The following is a 21,253-nucleotide window of genomic DNA, read 5'->3' as shown; positions in this document are numbered from 1 at the left end:
TACCCGAGTTTTATCGCTCACCCACAGGTGAGCAACACTTGTCTGCTCGTGACTGGGTCCACATTTATGAACAGCCAGTTTCCGTGAATAAAAACACTCGGCACGGGCACGGGCCTGCGCAGGAGACAGTGGTGCTGGGGCCAGCAGTGGAAGAAAATTTCTTAAACTTAGCGTGAGAGAGGTAAAAATTTAATTTTACCCCAAAGCCTAGCAACGTCCTTTTAACATTTTATAGAAGAAATGCAAAAAAATTTGTCTGTAAATAATAATAATTAAAAAGTAATTTTAAGAAAGGCACGCATGCGCAGTGCGCCGCCTGCGGCGGGGAGGGGCTCCTCGGCGCGGCGCACGGTACTGACGTCAGGTTCCCGGAAGCGGAAGCGGGTCTGTCGGTGTGCGGAAGCGTCTGGCGGAGGCCGGGGTTTCGATTCTGTGGGCGGCGGCAGCGGGGGGAGCCGAGCCGAGCTCCATCACCGGCAGCCTCGGGCCCGCACTTTCTTCTTCTGTTTCCCTCCCCACCCTTCACCGTTCCGCTATGGCGGGCAGCACCGGCAACCTGCAGGTAGGGCGACGCCGGCCCGGCCCGGCTCGGGACGGGGCGGTGCCGGCAGGCGGCGGTCGGGAGGCCGCGGGCGTGAGGGGCTGGGGGTGCCCTCGCTGGCCGTGGGGTGTCCTGGGCTGGGTCTGCGGGCAGGGTTGGGGGACAGGGCGCGCAAAGGTCTTCTGCTGGTGGGGCTGGGACAGTGGCGGGAGGGCTGCGGGCTGTTCCGGGCGCAAGGGGGTGGCGAGTGGACTCGGCTCCGGGCTCGGAAATCACGGAGGCCACAGGTGAATCCGTCCCCTCGTCGGCACTGGCCTCTGCTGGCGGCGGGCGCCAAGTCCGCGGGGAGGGGGCGCGGACCCTCCGGGCCGGCAGGGACAGCGGTGCGGGACACGGGAGAGGCGAGGCCTGATGTCCAGCTTGGGAAGCAGCGTTGCCTTGTGTGGCCTGGACGTGTGGTTTGGGTTAGGTTTCTTCTAAGACTACTGGCTGTAGGAAGTCTTTGCCTGCTTTATTTTTCTATTTGTGTTAACGCTCAGTTGGGGCTGTATAAACGCTTCTGTGGCTGGTTGGCAAAACAGATCCAGGCATGACCTGCGTTAAAAATACTTGTTTTTCTCTTCAGCTGTTCTGAACCATGATCGTCTCTGTAAGCTCATTATGGCGATGTAACACACTGGCAAAGCTAGGGGAGATATCACAGGGCCTAGAATAAGCAGGAGAATGAAACCTGCTTAAGCTGACATTCTTTCTGAGGGTGCTGTTCATCAAACTATCAAACTGTAGCCTAGTAAATACAGTTTGTGCCTTATGGATAGTTACAGCTGGTCATCTATGCCCTACTTCTTACAGCTTTATAAAAAATTATTTTCTGTTCGATAGCGGTCTTCTTCAGCACAGTAACAGGCTAAGATGCCTGGTGATATAATGACGTACTAGAGCTGAGAATCTAATGCCCAAGTAATAGCCTTACAGGTATTCTACAAAACCAGAGTATACCAAAACCAGTCAATACATGACGGAGACTTTTTTATTTCAGAGGAGCAGGGCTGCAAAGTGCCCAGTTTTCTCACAATTATGTTTTAGTAGGTGGCCTTTGCCGTTTATTCTTTGGATTTAGTGTCACATATACCACTGTCTTTGTTGCACTGGATCCAGGAATCATTGGGCTGTTCTGTGGAATTTAGGTCACTAAAGGGACTTAAGAACTTTAAGAAGAAAGTAAATTCTTTTGGGGGTTAGTTTTTGCTTTTTTGAATTTGAATTTTGAATTTTATTTGAATGGTACCTAGAGGAACCTAACAGAATTAGTACAAGGTGACCAGTAAGGAGGGGACGACTCATTCATGCATGGTAAACTGCTTAGTTTACATTAGAAGACTTAAGTTTTGTTTCAAAGAAACAGATGCTTACAGTGTTCCAATACTTGCCACAACAGAGCTGTAGGATCTGCTCTATTGGATCATTGTTTTTAAATAAATTACTCTTTGATTTTGGGTAGATTTGATGAGATGGTCTTTGCTTCCAAGACAGCAACACAAAGCAGTAAAATGTGAGATTTTGCTGTTTGTTCTTTCATGGCTACCGTTTACTAGCTTTATTTTGCCTGAAACACAGCAGAGTGTCCGGATAGTGGCAGGAGCGTCTGTACTGGAATGTCTAATGAAAACTCCTTGCTGCAGTTGAAGCTCTTCACCTTGCTCCCTGACAGTACGATAACATCCTGAGCATACTAACAGTCTGTAGCAAATGAAAGTGACTGAATGGGGAAAAGTACACATGGGGCTATAGTTTGTATTGGTTCACTCTGGCTAACCAACTGCCGTTTTTAAACTTACATGAACTTGTCATTCAGACAACAGTTTTAATTATCATGAAGTGATATAGACGGAGGAAAGTCTAATAAAAGTTAATAAGCACTTAAGAGCAAAGGAATAACGGTGATACCAACAAATCCACAGGCCAGTGTATGCGATACAATGTCTTAGATTAGTCAGTTTTATTTGAAACTAGCTCAGCAAACAAAGAGCCATCCATAACTTCTCCTAGAACTTTTCTTGATGCTCATGATTTGGGTATGTTTTCTGTCTGGGGGGGTGGGGTGTCCCCTCCTCCTGCAGCGGTAATTAGAATTTCTCGCTTGGATATCAAGAATCTGAATCCCTCTAGAGAAGTCAGACAAATAGTCAATCTTTGAAGACGTCTCCCAGCATAGGGTTGGAAGAGTGATAGTGCTAGTTTAAGTGCACTGTAATCCTGGACTTCCTGTATTGGCTCTGGTATTGACAGGGTTTACTGATGTCATCAGTCATAGTTCAAAGTGTCTTGGTCTCTGATGGAAAAAACTTGGAATGGATTTCCAAATCTTTCCATGATAAATGCAAGAGATTGGTAAGGAAAAACACAGACACAAACCAGTAGTGGTTTCAATTTAGTACATAGAAACTTAATGCTTGTCGCTTGCGATTTTTTCCGTGCTAGTAAATTTCAGCAGTTTGTTAATCACTGTGTGTAAAAAGGATAGAAATATTATATCTTGTGTAAAGCACCACCTAAGGCTTGCAATCACCTGCCTTTAACTTTTGGGGGTAAATATCGAAGAGCAGAAAAACTAGCCATCAAAAACAGTCAGAGCAACAGCTTCAGATGTCTCTTTGATCATGCAAAATGCTGTTATGCAGCACTTAATTATTTGCTTGTGTTACAGAAAGCAATAGACCTTGCCAGCAAGGCAGCACAAGAAGATAAAGCAGGAAACTATGAGGAAGCCTTCCGCTTGTACCAACATGCTGTGCAGTATTTCCTCCATGTTGTTAAATGTAAGTGTAATGTATTGGATGATTAAGTAGAGTTTAGTAGTCAAATTGTACAGGGAAATCTCTTATGTTGACATCAGTATTTAAATTTTTACTTTCATCATCTGGTGATACTTGCTAAGTGTAGTTTGACTGAGGTCATATATTTTGCAGCTTTTGCCTTTTCTGTGTTGTGTGCTTTCTCCATTCTCGTAAGAAATCAGATTACTTTTTACTTGTGTTTTGTTTTAGGTTTTTTTAAGACAGGGAGGCAGGGGTTTGCTGTCTCTCCTCTGGACTTCGGTAGCAGTGTTTCAGGCTGACCACTGCGCATGAGGAAATGTGACAATAAGTACAGGGATCCCTGTATTTCTGTTGTGCTGAAAACCATGTGTTAAACAAGAAGTCTTTGTTGTATCTGTGGAGCGTTTTTTGCTCCTTAACTCATGCTGCTTGCCTTTCTGCAACCTCTCTGCTGGTATTTTTTGCTCCTTAATGTCTTGCTGTTCATCTTGGCCAACAAAATGTGTGAGATGGATTTGTATGTTGTAATTTTTCTTCAGTTTTCATATTCTCCTAATTATTATTTTATGCCTTTCTTTTCACACTTCTGTATACCTTTTGCATCATGTCCAGTGTTTGTATGCAGGGAATGGGCTTTCTTAATGTAGATACAGCCCTAACTGATGTGGGCTAGGGTTGCTCACCTGACATAAGTGCACTTACAGGTCTCCATGAATTTAAAAACCCACTATTTTCTTTATGGTCACTTAGAATAATTTGTGTTTATCTCTTCCTATCCATTTATAACTTGCGGACTTTATCAGAATGTCACTTTCTGTGCTTTTAACAATACTGATGTACTTTTGGAAACTTAGCACGTAAACCTAACTTGTTAAATTTTGATTGCTGATTTGAAATACTGTACTAATTGCTAAGAGAACAGTGTGACTGTTGAACCACACCTAACGCTTTCAGAAATTTTATGTAATTTTTTTCTTTGATGTCCTTAATCCTTTACAGCCCAATTTTAAGCCAAAGTAATGTTCAGTTGTATATTTGATTTCTGATAGGTGATGACATACTTCATGTCACTTCTTTCCATGGTATAGTGGAAAAATAAGTAGTTGAGATGTTTTGTTATGAGGTGAGCCTTAAGAGAGGTATGTTGATAAGATACAAAGACGACAGAGACTTAGTCTTGTTTTCAGATTGATGCACATGTGTTTTGCTGTTAACAAAGCGTTGTTTCTCTTCAACTCGCAGATGAAGCGCAGGGTGATAAAGCAAAACAGAGCATTAGAATAAAATGTACAGAATACTTGGACAGAGCAGAAAAGCTGAAAGAATATCTGAAAAAGAAAGAGAAAACTGCACCAAAACCAGTTAAAGAGTCTGGTCCTACTGATGGAAAAGGGTATGTGTTTGGAGAAGGTAAAGCAAAATGCTTCCTGAACTCAGCTTGTTCTAAAATTCAACTCTTCAAAGATAATTTTAACTATTGTCTTTTAAATGCTTCAGATGACTACTAATGCTGAAATAAAGTAGGCTAATGAAAGAAAAATAACATGAATTAGCATCACAGTCATTTCTGTGCTTGTTTACAAAAATGCATGAACATTTGTATACAGGGTTCACTGAAGAATGAAAACTGTTTCAGACAAACACATGCAAGAGCCCAATGACCCTTACATTTTTTATACATGTAAATACTTACTAACTAGAAAATAAATTCAGACTGATGATTGCTGTGGCCTGAGTTTTATCTGTCACACGCTTGATAAGAAGTTGCAAAGCACTATGTAGAGTGATGTTCTGTAAGATGAACTGAATGACACTAATACCTTGCTGCTGCCTAGTTTCTCCACTGCTTTCGTTTTATTAGACTTGATTTTCATTTTGCTTATCGGAGAGCTAAGCAAGCAGAGCCTCTTTTTGCTGTTGCTACTGCCTTTGTAGGGATAGGAGAGAGGAAGGGTTCAGGATGGTATCTTCTGGTGGAATTGCCCTTTTTAGCAGTCCTGAACAACTAGAGTTGCTCAGTTGTATTTTGAAACTTCACCTGATTTTCAGTCTCCTTCATTGTCTACTGGTCTCATCAGTTTTATTTTTTGAGCTGTTCTGCTGGTTTATAATAGAAGAAATGGGTAATACCACAGAGGCTACATGTATATTCATGACCTCCACTCCAATTTTTCACTATCTAGTCTCGTTTTTTCCTTCTTCCAGTTTCCTTTGCTCTGACAAGATGAGAGTGTAGAGTTTCATAGTACTAGATGGAATTGACCAAGTCCTGTTACAGTTCCAGGTTAGAGATAAGTGCCAATGTCAACAAATGAACCTTTTTAATACTTTCATGTTGCTCGATACAAGGGCTTTTGTTTCCTAGAGGCTGGCTTGAAGGATGTAGAGGTGTGTTAAGAGTGCTCAGACCCATAAGAAGTTGAAATGGTGAGGAGGGTGAATTAGAAAGAATGTGGTGTGGAAAAGCAGGAGTGCAATGATGTAAACTTGCAGAGATCTGAAAGGATCTCGAGGTTTCCTTCATTCCTCAGACTGGTGATTTTTCTGCTTTTTGCATTCTGATTTTTATTCTAAGACAGCAGCCTCTTTTATTGTATTTCAGCTTTTCTTTTTCTTGTTTCCAAATCAGGAATGACAGTGATGGGGAAGGGGAGTCGGAGGATCCTGAAAAAAAGAAGCTACAGAATCAACTTCAAGGTAATTTTGAAGCATCCTTTTCTTTAAATAGTGGTGACTTCAGTCAAGCAAATTCCTTTATTTTTGCCATCTAAATGTTATGGATTAATTTACTGTCTCAATTAGTATGTAATCTTCACATACAAAAGCATAGTCTTTATGGAAGTGTGGGTTTGTGTGCCATGAAATTATACAATGACTATGTTGAAATTTATCTCCTGTACCCTGTGCTTCATGTTAAAATTGTACCATTTATCAGGATAGCATTTTCCAGAGGCAGAAGTTGCAAGATCCCACGCAGCTATTGGCTAAACAGAATCAGTATTTTTCACATTAAGTGCATTAGACTATTGCCTAGAGGCTAAGGTAATACACATCATGCAAATGCTTAGTGTAAGCAGGATTGTTTTCATAAAAAAACTTGTGCTCAAGTTTAGGAGTCGAGGACTTAAAGGGGGCCTACAGGAGAGATGGGGAGGGACTGTTTATCAGGGAGTGTCGCAATAGTACGAAGGGTAACAGTTTTAAACCGAAAGAGGGGAAATTTAGATTAGGCATTAGGAAGAAATTCTTTACTGTGAGGGTGGTGAGACACTGGAACAGGTTGCCCGGAGAAGTTGTGGATGCTGCATCCCTGGAGGTGTTCAAGACCAGGCTGGATGGGGCTTTAAGCAACCTGGTCTAGTGGGAGGCGTCCCTGCCCATGGCAGGGGGGTTGGAACTCGATGATCTTTAAGATCCCTTCTAACCTGAACCATTCTATGATGTGTATTCTTGCTTGTTTACAGTACCAGGAAGCATTTTTTTTTTTATATGTAGTGGTGATGCTCTTCCAGTTGAGTAACATAATAGTTTGGGGTTTTGAACTCAAATGCTGAATACAGTCAGTGATGCAAGGTATAGCATCTACCAGTAGTTTTGCACACAGTAAAAAAAGAGGCTTTGTTTGATATTTATTACCTTTTAATGGTGAAGAATTGTTCAGTGCTTCCCTGCCAGAAGGTGCTTATAGATCTGAAGAAACGTCACTGTCCCCCTGTTTTTCAGTGTAACAAAGATCAAATGCGTTTCCCAGATTTCTGCCTGTGTAATTTAAGGAGCTATTGTATCATGTTTGGAAACTGTGCCAGGCTTTTTGTACTTGTCTACACGTTTATTTAATCCTATTCATAGTTATATGAAACAGTTTCCTGCATTTTAAAATGACAGCAAAATGATGGACTCTTATCCTGTCTCTCACTTCATTTCTTCCCACATGAATCTGATATTCAGTTCTTCAAGAACTAGTTTCTTGCACCTACCACTTCTTTGATACTTTCTATGAAATTACAGTGTTCTTGCTCATACATTTGATTGATTGCTTGAAATGTGAGGTGTGAGATCCTTGGTACCTTTAAATGTAACACAGGAGTCTCTCAGATACAAGCTCTGGGCAGCCTTCAAATTACTAATTTTCATCTGGCTTCCCGCAACATCCATGGAAATTTCCTGTATTTAATTTTGCTGCCTCGTTACTCCTAGTTGACTGCCTTATGTAACTCTCCTTCTATGGGTATTTATCAAGATTTTAATGACAATAGCATCTTGGCTTATTGTGGGAGAAGTGACCAGTAACATTCACACTGAATAGTAGTTGTGGATCTGTTGTCATGTACTCCTGTTCAGAATTTTAAAGGCCTTTTGCGCTCTATTGCTTAATCTTCCAGCTATTAATTTACGCCTACAAAATTAGCAAGCCTACAATTCCAGTTCTGTTTGTGTCCAGGTAATCTCTTATAGTGCTGTAATTTACAATGCAGTAATTTCAGTTACCGTGGTATGTCTCCTGCAGATACTCTGATATTTCAACTTTGAAATAATCTCCTGTTCCTATCTGAACTGTTACCTGTTCTACTAATTATTGTAGTGATGGAGCCCATAGTTCTGTTTACTTTAAGAAAAACTGAGATGTAATCAACCTAGCAAAAGAATTTAATGCATTGTAAGTGTGTGGCTGAATTAATCCCAATATATAGATTGCAAGCTAAGGCAGTTTGCAGTCAACTTTCTCTGTAACATTTTTAACATTTTTAACAATATGATGTTTCTTTTGAACTTCAACTTCCAAATTATTATCAATTGTTAACAGAAATTATTTGTTTCAATCTGATGGAAAAGGAATGCAGCAAAAGAGAAAATGTCAAATGAGATACTTAAAAAGTAAGCAGGTTATTTGCTTTATTCATTAGCCAGTGAGTAACAGTAAATTTTCAACCCTGTAGAGGAAAAAAAGCCTTAAATTACTTCACAGAGCTCTGAAGGCGTAAGGTGAAAGTGTCGAGAAAACAGCTGGTGAAAGCCAATTGTGAAATTATAGAAAGTCCTTTGTAGAGAAATAGGGCAACTGAAACTTTCAGTGTGTTTGTGTACTTAAATAAGCATTGGGTTGGTTGGCATTTGTTCATCTGAGAAAATTTCTCTCACCTTTTGGATTTGCTTTGGCTAGGATTATCAGATCTAATATTGAATCACTAGCTCAGATCCAAGTTGTCCCATCTAAAAATAGTCAAGACAAAATCATTTTTAGCATTGCAGACTAACCAGTCTGAAGAGAGGGCTAAATTACAGCTCAGTTGGCTAAAATCAAGCTGAACTTGTTGGTTGAGCAAGATGAGACTTGGTGATAAACTTTGAGAGACAATGGCTAGACTGAGAAGATATTTCTGGAAGCAGGGTCCATATAACCCTTCTGATGCTTTCAGCCCTAGCTCTCAAAGCTCTTTACCATTAGATGGTCCAATTGTTTGCTGCACATCTGGAGATACCCAACAAGCTATTTCATCTGCTGGAGAATCTTATAAATCCTGGGCTAATGCAGCTACACTCAAATGTTTCAGGAAGTACAGTGGTGGTTTAGTAAGGAGATGGTGCCTGGGTACCCATGAGAGAAGGCACTCCTCTGTGACTACTGAACATACACTTCCTGGTCAGTTATAGACTAGCTTTGACCAATGCAGGACTTCTTGAGTATTCTGGTTATCGATGGTTCATTGTGGTAAAACAATGTGACAGTTTTCTGTAGAAATAGCATCCATTTGACTAACAGTATTCAGGGCTTATAGCTACTTTGAAATGACTTGTTTTATTCAGTATGGACATGGGAATAGATTTCTTAATTATTTTTTTATTTCCAAAATGGTAGTTAGTGAAGTTGTGAAAAGATATGTGCATCACTAACTTATACAATCTTTTCTTATAGGAGCAATTGTTATTGAGCGGCCAAATGTAAAATGGAGTGATGTTGCTGGCCTTGAAGGTGCCAAAGAAGCACTTAAGGAAGCTGTGATCTTGCCCATTAAATTTCCACACCTGTTTACAGGTCAGAATTGCAGCATTTATTTGCTATTGGCCAGTCAGGACCAGCACTGGGGTCTGAGAAGCATGGTATGCTGGTGTGTCAGAGACTCAAGCTGAGCTCTTAACAAAGGGATTGTGATCCGTCTGACAAAAGTTTCATGGGTAGATGTGGAAAAAGTCTGAATAAATTAGAGGGGCTTCATCAGAAAAATAGACTGCGTCTTTCTAGAGTATATTGAAGGCTGCTGGTTTCTCTTTTGCAGGAAAAAGAACACCTTGGAGAGGGATTCTGCTGTTTGGACCACCAGGAACAGGAAAGTCTTATTTAGCAAAAGCTGTGGCAACAGAAGCAAACAACTCTACCTTCTTCTCAGTATCTTCCTCTGACCTTGTCTCAAAGTGGTTAGGAGAAAGTGAAAAGTAAGTTGGAGTTGCCAGAGGTCCAGGAAAACATTGGCAAGAATAAATTAATACAGAGCTAGATAAGTTGCTGTAAAGAAATTGAAGTTGAGGGAAGGGTCATGTCTTTTTTAAAAACAAATTTTAGGTGTTTCTGTCCTTCATGCTGCAGTTCCATGTAAAGGTATCATCATGTGCTACGTTTTGTGCTGCTGCAACTGGACCTCTTTTCAGTGCTCAAGATAGTTTTGTTCAAAACTAGCTCAGAAAGGTTTCAGGAGCACCATGGAGCTCATTCCCCTTCTGAACTCAGCTGTGATTGCACACTACACCAGTCTGAAGTGTTGGGGTGCTCTGCCTCTTGGCATCTCTCCAGTCATTTGTCCCAGCAGCTGTGCTGTTAACATATGGCATTTCTTTGTCCATACAGAGGTGTTTTTACTTTATCCTGATTTTGAACAAAATCTGGAAGACATAAGAAACTTGCAAAAATAGGTTGAAGGAGAGGAGCAGCCATGAAAGAAATTTCATGGTTGTCCATGCTAATTCTTCACTTGTTACTATATGGTATGTGAAGAAGACCAGGAAGCTGAAGTGACAGTCAATTGCTGTCTAAAAGTGCTGGAATTTGTCCACCTAGACTTCCAGTGAAGATTTCCTGAATTAAGAAAAAACTCTGGTTTTGTTGTACAGAAAGGACTGCCATGATGATGACAATACTTGTCAAACCATGCTTTAATAGTTTGAAATGTGGGACAACTGAACAACACTATTTAAAGTTGATGAGATGAGGAAGAAAGGCCATTCGATAGGGGTACGAACTGGGTTTCTTTCCCCAAAAGCTGGAAACCTTAAGCTGCTTTTCTTCTGTAACAAAAGGAATACAGAACTGGAGTCCAGCTTGGCATTTTTTTCTGTTTGACTTCATTTGAGACTGTTGAGATTTAGTGCTGGTAACGTGAAGAATTTCCCAGCGCGTTCCTATTTATTTTCCTTTTTAACTTAGTAAAATGTCTTGAAAAAGATATGGCTAGGTGTTTTTGACTGGTTGGGATTTTTTTTTGCAAACCAACTTTTCTTGTCATATAAGCACTGTTAAGTTGTATAAAGTACATGTACATGCTATTTCTTACAAGATCTCTAGAGCTAATCTGATTAGGTTGCAAATATTAAATAAGAGAAAGCCGTGTTCTTCTGATTCTGCCTAGAGTGGTGGGTTTGTGTAGTCCAGGCCGTCTTGTAGAAATGTAAACTGAATAAGGGCTTTTTCTTGCAAAACCACGCTTGGAGTACTCTAAAATGTTTCACCTCACTTTATGCTGGGCTTTCTCATTTAAGTATGATTCAGAGTCTCAGAACTGGAATAGCTTTGAATAGCTCTATGTTAATACTTTTATTTTTTTAAGCTTTCTTTAAAGGAAGTGGCCGTATCATAAACTTGTTATGTGTTTTTACTGGTGTAATCATTAAGATAACTAAGGCTGTTTCCTTTTTTAAGATTAGTGAAAAACTTGTTCCAGCTTGCCAGAGAAAACAAACCTTCTATTATCTTCATTGATGAGATAGACTCCCTCTGTGGGTCAAGAAGTGAAAATGAAAGTGAGGCTGCTAGACGGATAAAAACAGAATTTCTAGTCCAGATGCAAGGTGAGTTTATTTGGGCTTCAGAATAAGTCAAAGGAACTAAGATACGGATTTTAAGCGTAGCTTGCATGAGAACACCAAAAAGATTTGCAGTTCTGCTCCGTTAAATTTTGACACTTTAAAAAAGTGTCTGTTTATCATCTAAATGGTGAAATGATTTCTGCCTTGATATAGGGGTTGGTGTTGACAATGAAGGAATCTTGGTCTTAGGAGCAACAAACATACCCTGGGTTTTGGATTCTGCTATCAGGAGAAGGTATGATGGCTTTTTTTTTTATGGTATGAAATTTGCAACTGTTGTGAAGGTTCAGTCTGAGACTACTTTTAGTAGTAATCCAGCTCATGTTTGCAGACATGGCTAATGTTCTACAACTCAATTCCATGAGTTGGACTGAGCCAAACTAATAGCCCCTTGTTCCTTTAAAGAGGTGGGTTGTTCACTCTTATATTGGACCTGTAGTGTATTTGATCTCTTGGTTAGCTGATGGTGCTTGAGCATGCAGGAGACTATTCTGTTTCCTTGTTGGTTGTTTTTCTGGTGGGCTTGGGGGACAAGTTACAAAATATGCACCTCAGAAGGGCAAGAGAGGGTAGAGCTTTCCTTTTCATCTGTTAACAAGCTGTTGAATAGCTTGAGCTATTTCATGGAAATGTAGTCTATGTTACACAGAAACGCCATGTTTTTCTACATCAGGCGTAATTTGTGATCTTTCAGTGCATGTTTTAACTGTTATTTTGTAGATAAAGGGCTTCCATACCTGTATCTGATTAGCTGGATCTTTCTCTCAGCTGCTGAGCAGCAGAGGACAAATGCAGCTATGTGACAAGTATGATTACGTTGTGATGAGGACACAGCTTGGATAATGGTCATTTTTGTAAGCTAAAGAAACATTACTTTTTTGTGACTGACTTCTATTTATATACTTCATTCAAGCTGGCCATACTTTGATTTGTGGTTGCACCAGGTGACCTCCAGAGGTCACTTCCATCCTGTATGCTATAGTTTTGTGCGAGATAGATTTAGAGGTGAACGTGTTGCTTAAAATTTCAAATCATTCTTGACATTCCAGCTCTGGGGTCTATAGTACAAGACAGACATGGGCCTGAGTGGGTCCAAAAGGGGGTCACGAAAATGATGAGAGGACTGGAGCACCTCTCCTGTGAAGAAAAGCTGAGAGAGTTGAGGTTGTTCAGCCTAGAGAAGAGAAGGCTCCAGGGAGCCTTCCAATATATAAAGGGGACTTATAAGAAAGACGAAGAGATGTTTGGGGTTTTTTTACCAAGACCCGTAGTGAATAGAACAACGGGCAATGGTTTTAAAATGAGAGGGTGGGTTTCAATTGGACATGAAGGAAGAAATTTTTTACGCTGAGGGTGGTGAGACACTGGAACAGGTTGCCCAGAGAAATTGTGGATGTCCCATCCCTGGAAATGTTCAAGGTCAGGTTGGATGGGGCTTTGAGCAACCTGGTCTAGTGGAAGATGTCCATGGCAGGGGGGTTGGACTAGATGATCTTTAAAGGTCCCTCCCAACTAAAACCATTCACTCATTCTCTGTAGTGTAAGAAAGGAGCTCTCTAACTCATTTCCATAAAGCTTAAAGGAACTTGTAAAACAATGGCAGTAATCAAATTAATTTTTCATGGGTTTGGCCCACTTTGTCATGTATATCAAAATAATTGTGTTCTATAGAATTTGGAGTCCCTCTTATTTTGTTGGTGGGAGGTAATACTCACTGTGAGAACAGATGCTGCTTCAAAGGAAGAACTGCAGCTATCAAAGTTTTCTACTGACAACTGTATTGAGAATATCGCTTCAAATTTGCTTCCAACTATGAAATTTTCTTTAATTTAGTTGGAGACTGTAGAAAGTGGTTGTGTCAGCTTGTTATCAGGCATTTCTTTCTTTGGGTGTGAAAACTGTTCAAGTATACTTCAACACTTCAAAACTTTTTCCCGTCAATTTTTTCTCTTTTAAAACGCAAACTGCTGAAGAGAATCTGAAAAAACTTCAGTCTGGAGAAAAGATCTCTGTCATGAAAAAGAAGTAGTTGTTATATTCTGGATGTTATGCTAGCTACAGGATTATTTATGAGAACAGGTTGTTGAATATTTGCCTTAGATTTTTTTTTTTAAGGTTTATAATACCGAAACTGCTTCTTTCTAATATTGTTAGGAACAAACTATATACTTATTTGCATAAGCTTCTTTCCAGTGTGCACCTGCATGAGCTAGCATCTGTGGAAAATTTTGTTTTTTCTTTTTTAAACCAGGTTTGAGAAGCGTATTTATATTCCTTTACCTGAAGACCATGCCAGGGCTGCAATGTTCAAACTTCACCTTGGGTCAACTCCAAATCTCCTAACGGAATCAGATTATCGAGAGCTTGGAAAGAGAACTGATGGCTATTCTGGTGCAGATATAAGCATCATTGTGCGTGATGCACTGATGCAGCCTGTTAGAAAAGTGCAATCAGCTACTCACTTTAAAAAAGTAAGTAGGAATCAAAAATGTTTCGAGTTACTTAATCTCTGAGAACTATCTTAATTTAATAATTCTTTGCAAGTAAACTGAATTTGGGTTTGGGTAATACTGCACATTTATGAATGCAGTTATGAATCTTTTTATCGACTAGGGGAGAACTTGGGTGTTCCTCCTTTTCCCCCCTCCCTTCCCCCAGTCTTGCTATCAGTCTGGTGGAGCTGTTTTCTGGTTATTTATGCTGTATAATCCAAGCTCTGAGGATTCTTCATGTCTCTAGGTAGTGTTAAAAGCATTTGGTTTGAAGTTTAACTTAAATGGAAATGTTACAGAGGTGCTCTTTTTCTGGATCAAGTTATGTGGTTCTTCATGTTTTTCTAGCATGTTTAAATAAATGTATCCCTCATCCACATGGGAACAGAGGGATTATAGTTATGCGTATTCTGCTTATTTGTCAAACTGAAAAATTAGGGTTCTTGAAAAGTTCTGGTTAAAACATTGAATCAATGTTACTTGCAACCCCCATTTTAAAAGGGTTTTGAGGAGTTTTTCCCGGTTTAACAACTAAACAAGTTTTTTTGAGACACTGGTATGATAAATTTCTTCTGAGGGCAACTTAGCAGTAACACTGTGATGTAAACTGTGTTTAAAAATAAGCAGCTGTTTTGATATATCAAGGATTTTCTAGATGCTTCCTTCCCTTAAGCAGTGATGGTTGAAATATTTATCCATTGTTGACTTTAAGTGACAATGACATTTCTGGCTAAAGGGCTATTACCTTTTAGCCTTTCGTTCAAATTTGGAAGAATCTGAGGCATGTCTTGGACTACCATGGAGCAATTAAATATCCTTGATTGTCATAGTTTGTGGAGCAACCCACAAGGAATTCTTACCTCCTTTTGCACTAAAAAAAGGAAGGAAAAAAAAAAAACCCGCAACACCAGTATTTGAGGGCTGTGGCATAAGCCAAGTTGATTCCACTTGTGGTGTTAGTACTTTAATTGGATGCAATTTCCTATTTTTATAAGCAAAATCTTAGCTTTATAATTACTGGCATCATAACAGACAACTTACCTCAGTTAAACAGTGCTTTTGTCAATTATTACTAACTCATTGTAAACCACTCCTTGCTCTATGTGATAATACAGGTTTGTCAGAGTGCATTTTGAATATTACAATCCGTGCTTTCCAGCATCGTTCTTTAAATGCAGTTTGGAATAGCAAATCCAGTTCTCTGCTGTTAAAAACAGCCCGTGTGTTGGCTTTCAATCTTTGCATGTGTTTTGAGTTCCTGTGGATGTGTGATGCTTCAGGTAACAATGAAGGAAAATAAAACTGTTGGTCCCAAATAACATGTTGCAGAAAGGGGACAGATACCTGGTGCAGCTTTTTTTGGGTCTGTCCACGTGTCTGGAAAAGAAAGGATGATTTCTCTTCTCCCACTAGATGGCCCCATTCTCTATCGAGTGCTGCTGAGGTGGTGTCAGAAGAGGTGCTCAAAACTTTGTAGTGCGGTTATGTCAAAGATTGAAAAGCCATCGCTGGCTTCCTGACTTGAGGAGGCACTCAAGGATAATTATTGAGAAGTTTTCAGAAAACTATTAACCAGTGATGAATGAACTCCCAAACTGATGAGGCACTAGGAATGGTGGTCTTCTCTAACTAGGTTTCATGGCATGTTAGTTTTCCACAGAAATCCTCAGCCGTAGGAGGAATCAGCTCCTGGGATTTGCCCTGATGTGAATTTAAGTATCTGGCTACAGCTGTATTTTTTCAAAGTGCATGATGCCAGCACATTTATACAATTTCTCTTTCACAGGACATGCCTTCCCAATGGGTGGGGCATCTGCATAAGATCAAGGAATGTTTTTGCTCTAAAGATGCTATGGAGTTTCTGGTTTGTGTTTTTAAAATTATAACTCCTATAAACTGAGTATTTTCTTACTTTTTAGGTAAAAGGACCATCAGTATCTAATCCAAATGTGATGGTAGAGTTGTTCACCCCGTGCTCTCCAGGTGATCCTGAAGCCGTAGAAATGACGTGGATGGAGGTTCCAGGAGATAAATTACTGGAGCCTCAAGTTTCCATGGTAGGTGTTCTTTTGTAGCATTTCTTTCTTGCTTTGCAGAACTCTGGAAGGCCTACGGTAAAGACTCTATTTCAAATGGTTGTGCAAGGCAATTGCATGAGTTGTTTGTTTTCAGAAATGCTGGACATACCAGATAACATTTGTACTGCTACAGTACGGTACGCTTGTGAAAAAGCCAGCTCTCTATCACTGAAAAGCATTTCTTTCTTACTGTTCTTGTCTGCTGGTGTGCAGCTGCTGTCCTTTCATCCAGAGACAGCATCTGGCTCTTCTACTCTGCTTTCACTCGTCTTTTATTCACCTAAAACCTTTGGGATTCCTGCCTCGTGATATGCTGCCTTCCCATCACTTTGTAGCATTAGTATTGATACTGGGAAATGGAAAATTGTATTCAGTGTAAACTGGGGGGTGATGTGCTGTAGGTAAATACTGCCCATGAGATGAATACAAGCATAAACAATAAATGTAAAAAGATTGTGGATGTAATGGTAGTTGTGGTTAAATTTAATCATGGGTGATATAGTTCTTTCAGCAGTTTTCTTTGTTCGTGTTAAAATACTTGCTTTGGTCCGGGGAATAAAATGTGTCATTTTAAGACAAATTGAAATTTTAGTTCACTGCTTAAAAAAAACAAAAAAAAAAAAATTGCTGGACACTTATTCTGTATTTTTCCCCAAGAGCAACAAAAGAAGATTCTGAATTTAAGTACAATATTTGAGGGAAGGACTTGACAGCAGCACAGATTTGTTATCATTTCTTGTGTGCAGATAGTCCTGTAATGAATGAAAGAAATCAGTGTATTTTATGGGGATCACAAACCTCTAAAACAGTAGGCACTGCTTTGTAAATATAACTGTCACTATATTTCAGAAAAGAATTTTCCGTGTGTATTTGCATACTGAGGAAGCACTGTGCAGGCCTGCCCTAGAACTTCTGCCTGCATGGTCTAAGAGGATTTCTAATCACTCCTTCCTGGAATTAAACACAGCAATTTTTTGTGTGCTCCTAATGGTACCTGGGTGGTGACGCACTGTAGTTGCATAGGCGGTTGTTTCAGTGTCCACAATCAGTTTTTGTCCTTAAAAAGATCAGGCTTTAATTCTTTCTAAGCAGGTTATCTGTGGTCTGATGAGAGAAATCTCAAGTCTAGAAAATCATGACATTAACTTTTGGGTTTACCCATAATTTTATAGTAATATGAGGTGTTGGGCGTCTGCTTTTTTCAGTTGCTTTTGGCTAGGACTTGATTAGTTTTCTTGTCCCTTTTTGTTCATCGGGTGTTTTAACTGCTGCTTTCAACTTCATAGACCTGGGATTTTTCTGAACTCCATTTTCTAGTATCTAAATATTAATCTAGGAAATTGACTGAATTGAAGAGACAGAAATTACCGGTCATGAACAGTAAAACTTTGCTAGAGATGAATCACAAACTACTGTTCTATATCGTTGGACTCTGAAGAGTACATGGGAACATCTGATTATTTTCCACTTTAAACTGCTGTAGTTAAAGATGGGTTGAAAATAGTAACTGACAAAAAAAAAAAGGAAGTTCACATCTTTTCAGTAAAAAGAGATGAATAAAACTTGGATGGATGAGTGGCTTAAACTTAAACCTGAGGTGGTGGTTTCATTATTAGAGAACTCGCTGAGTTGTCTGTCTTGACAGGGTTAAAAATGCTGCCTCTGTGCATAAGTAGTTTAGGCCGACTTCAAGTTTTGTGTAAATAGGAGCTCTCATGGTCATCTTGTTTTAATGGGCTTTTTAATGAATATTTTTTTTTGGCAACAGGATTGTTAATAGTGGTACTGTACTTGTTTCTGAAAATACTTCTTTTCTTTTTTTTTTTCCTGACAGACGGATATGCTCAGGTCGTTAGCTAGCACAAAACCAACAGTTAATGAACAGGACCTGGAGAAGTTAAAGAAGTTTACAGAAGACTTTGGTCAGGAAGGTTAAACCAAAGATACATGTGGAGCATTAGAACTTTTTTTTTGCTTTCTTAAGTATTCTTGTGTCTTTACTGATGGCACTTCAAATAAATGCCAATAAAATCACTCCTTTTCTTACCTTGCAGAAGGAATTGAAGACACCTTTGCAAAGACCCTTAAGGTTTTGTATTTTATTGTTTTCCTCAGATGTCTATTAAATGTCTTCTATTGAAAAATAATATGAAAATACAATTTTAGGGTGAGGCAGCAAAGTGGTGTGGTAACGTCTATTAAATACTAGAAAACTTTAAATTATTAGTTCAATTTTAGATATTATATTAGACCTGGGTACAAGTGAGTTTTAAACTCCCAGTAGGCTCAAAAACCCCTTTTTTGAGGGGTGGAAGAGAACATATTTGTTGGGTGTTTTCAGTATCAGTCAATCAGCCTACATATTAATTGCTCTCATTTTATTTAGAAAAATGCAACAAAAATCGCTAATCAAGCATACTGCAAGTGTGGGTTCGCTATTAAAGTAAGAAAGAAAACACTGTGAGGAAAAGACTACATGGGCCAGTACTTTGTTTAAATCCTGATGGAACTGGTATTTGGCTTTTTCTGCTATGCTGTGTTAAAATTTTGCCTTAAACAGCAAGCTTTTGTTTTTAACTCTTTACTAGCTGATACACACTGTCACTATGCAATTTAGCAAAGGTTTGTTAAACGCAAGTATCTTGGAAGGTGTTTTGCTGGCTGTTCTTGTTTTGTTTGGTTTTTTAAAAATCTGGATATACTTTCTGCAGGAGTTCAACTAAAGTTAGAAAAAAGCATTAGTAATAAATATTCTGTAAGATTCCACATCTCAAGGCTGGCACGGTATAGGTAGTCTTTGGAGAATGTGTGGGAGATATTTTGGGAAATAACATACTTTCACATGTGAGGAGAGTATAAAAGATGTTTTAGCCACAAACTTTCCAGTGATGAATTAACTCAGAGCCCTACTGATAACTATTGCATATAGATTACATCAATTTAGTGCTTAAACTTTGAGAGAAGGCTGGCACTTTAGTGCAGAAGTAGCACTTCCATTGATCTTTTTTCTGAAGAACTACGCATTGAGATGTGCCTGAATGTAACTTACAACACTACAGTGTCAGCATCGAGTTTGTGCCTTGTAAGTTTGCACTGGCTGTAGATACGAAACATCGTTAGGATACCTAGAATACTCTGTGTTCCATTATCATTGTACAACTCTATCCTGCATAATGCTTTGTTTAACTTGCATTAAAATAAATTTGCACATTTTGTGTGTGTATGTTGTATGTACATATACACATTTATGATCATCTTCTGATGGGGTTTGGTTTCCTATATGTACATATTTTGTGTACTTTATAAATCATAGGACGGGTGAAATTTGCTATACTTAAATGAAGTAAAATGTTATAGTATAACATCAGCTACGTTCTTTGAGTATTTCTTCAATGTTATGTTCAAGTATTTACTGCTTGGTTGTTTTCTTTTTAGACTTTGGTTTCTATGTTTAACAGCTAAACAAAATATTTAGTTAAAAATTCTTTGATCTGCAAGGTGCTGAGCTTTTGTTTACTAACATGATGAAACATTCTTTCCAAAATCATTGGGTTGCACACAGCTTTACCTTTGTCTTTTGTTGCAATGTGTAAATGTAAATCAGTGGACTACAAATCTTTTTGTGGACCTGGGTGAGGAGGTAAGAATTCCAGTGTAGGTGCAGGCAACTATGGTTAGTAAACTTAATCCTCATTGCAACAGGATTGCTTTTTCATAGTCGCCTCTTGTGAACACTTTAGAAGTGAGCCATGGACTGGCAGGGCTCTCACTCAGCGGTTTGAAGCTACTATCCGAAGTACTTGTCTCTCGACCTTTTTTAAAATGAGAGTCCTTACTGCAATCCTAAAATTCTCAGGAACTTTTTTTTTTTTTTGTGATAGGTTGATTTGTCCTATGGGTTTCCATAAGCTTAACTGTGTAATCTCTTATCTTTACTGTAGAAGAAAAGTATACTGTATGTTTTTAAATTTACATCTTGCTGCTTGCTCAGTTGTGGGATGACATCTGTTACAGAAGCATTAATGTTTGATGTTTGAAGTTGTTTTTAGAAATATATTCCAAATAAACATTGCTGCTTAGAATTGCAGCTACAAGGACAACTTTTTTGGTTTGCTGTCTTTGTAAAATGGGAATAGATTAATACATAGCACAGAGCTTCCAAGCTAAGTTATCCCAAAATCGATGATAGTCAAATGAGAGGTGGAAGGGGGGAAGCTGCAAAATCACTTTTTATTTTTCAGTGTTAATCGAAAATGCTCTAAATTAAAGAATTTATGAAAGGTTATATTTGCTTTACATAATCAAAACCTCTGTAAATACTGGATAAATTAGTTGTACATTTTTATAAGGTTTGATGTATGACTCATCTTTGGCTAGAGAACTTACAATTATTTTTTTCGAACTTCTGGTGTTACTGCTTACTCTGACTGCAATATGGAAAAAATGTCAGTTTCCTTCCTGTGGGTAAAATAGTTTTTCAATTAAATCAGTTGTATGTGTGATTGTGTTCTTCACAGATGGTTTCTTCACATTGACATTAAACTTTGGATTTCCTGTCACTTGTGGTATACATCTTAATGCATAGACTCATAGGGTTAGAAATTCTCAGTAAATTATCTTGTTACGTTTTTTTCCCATGTTGCCTAACTGACCCCAAATTCCAGAGCCTTGTTTCTTCCCTGATTTACCTATCAATTGGCTTTGTTTTGTCATTCTCAATGCAATGAAAATGTACGAATCTCCTTTAAGTTTTTTGTTTGATTGGTTTTGTTTTTCAAATTATCTGCCGGTCTTCCAATATGCTGTTGTTTTTTGGAGCAGAACATGTGAAGCTGAGGCAGATACTTTTGAATCAGCTTTTGTTTGTGCTTCTGTCTGTCAGGGGTGTCTGATCATGGTTTGCTCATTTTGTCAACTGAAGCAAAGAAGCTGCTGAATGTTCTCTGGTCAGGCATTTTGATCTACTTTTTGGGTTTATTTATCCTTCTTTCTATTTAGAATATAATCTGATTTTTTTTCCACGTTATTTCTGATGATTATCTTGACAGGAAGCTTTCTAATAGTTCTGAATTTGTTTAAATATGCAGGTACATCTTTATTTTGCTGTTTACTCTTTCTTTCCTCCAGAATGACAAGCTTGTCTCGTGATTGGCTTCCATACATGTTTTTGGTCTTAACCAGATTCATCCTAGTAATCATGGTTGATTTAAAGCCATTCCCATAACTTACGTAAACTATTGCAAGAAC

The 21,253-nt window shown here is 38.9% G+C and overlaps 1 protein-coding gene across 1 annotated transcript; it reads left to right on the top strand.

The window, feature by feature from the left end:
* The first annotated feature begins 376 nt into the window (after positions 1 to 376).
* VPS4B (vacuolar protein sorting 4 homolog B) lies at positions 377 to 20,507 on the top strand. Its single transcript, XM_074146421.1, has 11 exons — positions 377 to 562; positions 3,249 to 3,360; positions 4,603 to 4,753; positions 5,990 to 6,057; positions 9,275 to 9,394; positions 9,636 to 9,792; positions 11,270 to 11,418; positions 11,590 to 11,671; positions 13,688 to 13,907; positions 15,848 to 15,985; positions 17,841 to 20,507. The coding sequence occupies exons 1-11, from the start codon at positions 536 to 538 to the stop codon at positions 17,940 to 17,942; spliced, it is 1,326 nt and encodes a 441-aa protein (XP_074002522.1). The 5' UTR covers positions 377 to 535; the 3' UTR covers positions 17,943 to 20,507.
* The last annotated feature ends 746 nt before the right edge of the window (positions 20,508 to 21,253 follow it).

The sequence above is a fragment of the Numenius arquata genome, chromosome 4 (assembly GCF_964106895.1).
Source record: "Numenius arquata chromosome 4, bNumArq3.hap1.1, whole genome shotgun sequence".
Lineage (NCBI taxonomy): Eukaryota > Metazoa > Chordata > Aves > Charadriiformes > Scolopacidae > Numenius > Numenius arquata.
Note: the sequence above shows the minus strand (reverse complement) of the source record. Positions and strands in the feature narration are given on the sequence as shown.

Bases quoted from the DNA above. Each gene is read 5' to 3' on its own strand.
- VPS4B (XM_074146421.1), top strand. From the start codon at position 536: ATGGCGGGCAGCACCGGCAACCTGCAG. The intron at 3,361-4,602 runs GTAAGTGTAATG...TTCAACTCGCAG, and splicing joins TTTCCTCCATGTTGTTAAAT to ATGAAGCGCAGGGTGATAAA. The intron at 4,754-5,989 runs GTATGTGTTTGG...TTTCCAAATCAG, and splicing joins GGTCCTACTGATGGAAAAGG to GAATGACAGTGATGGGGAAG.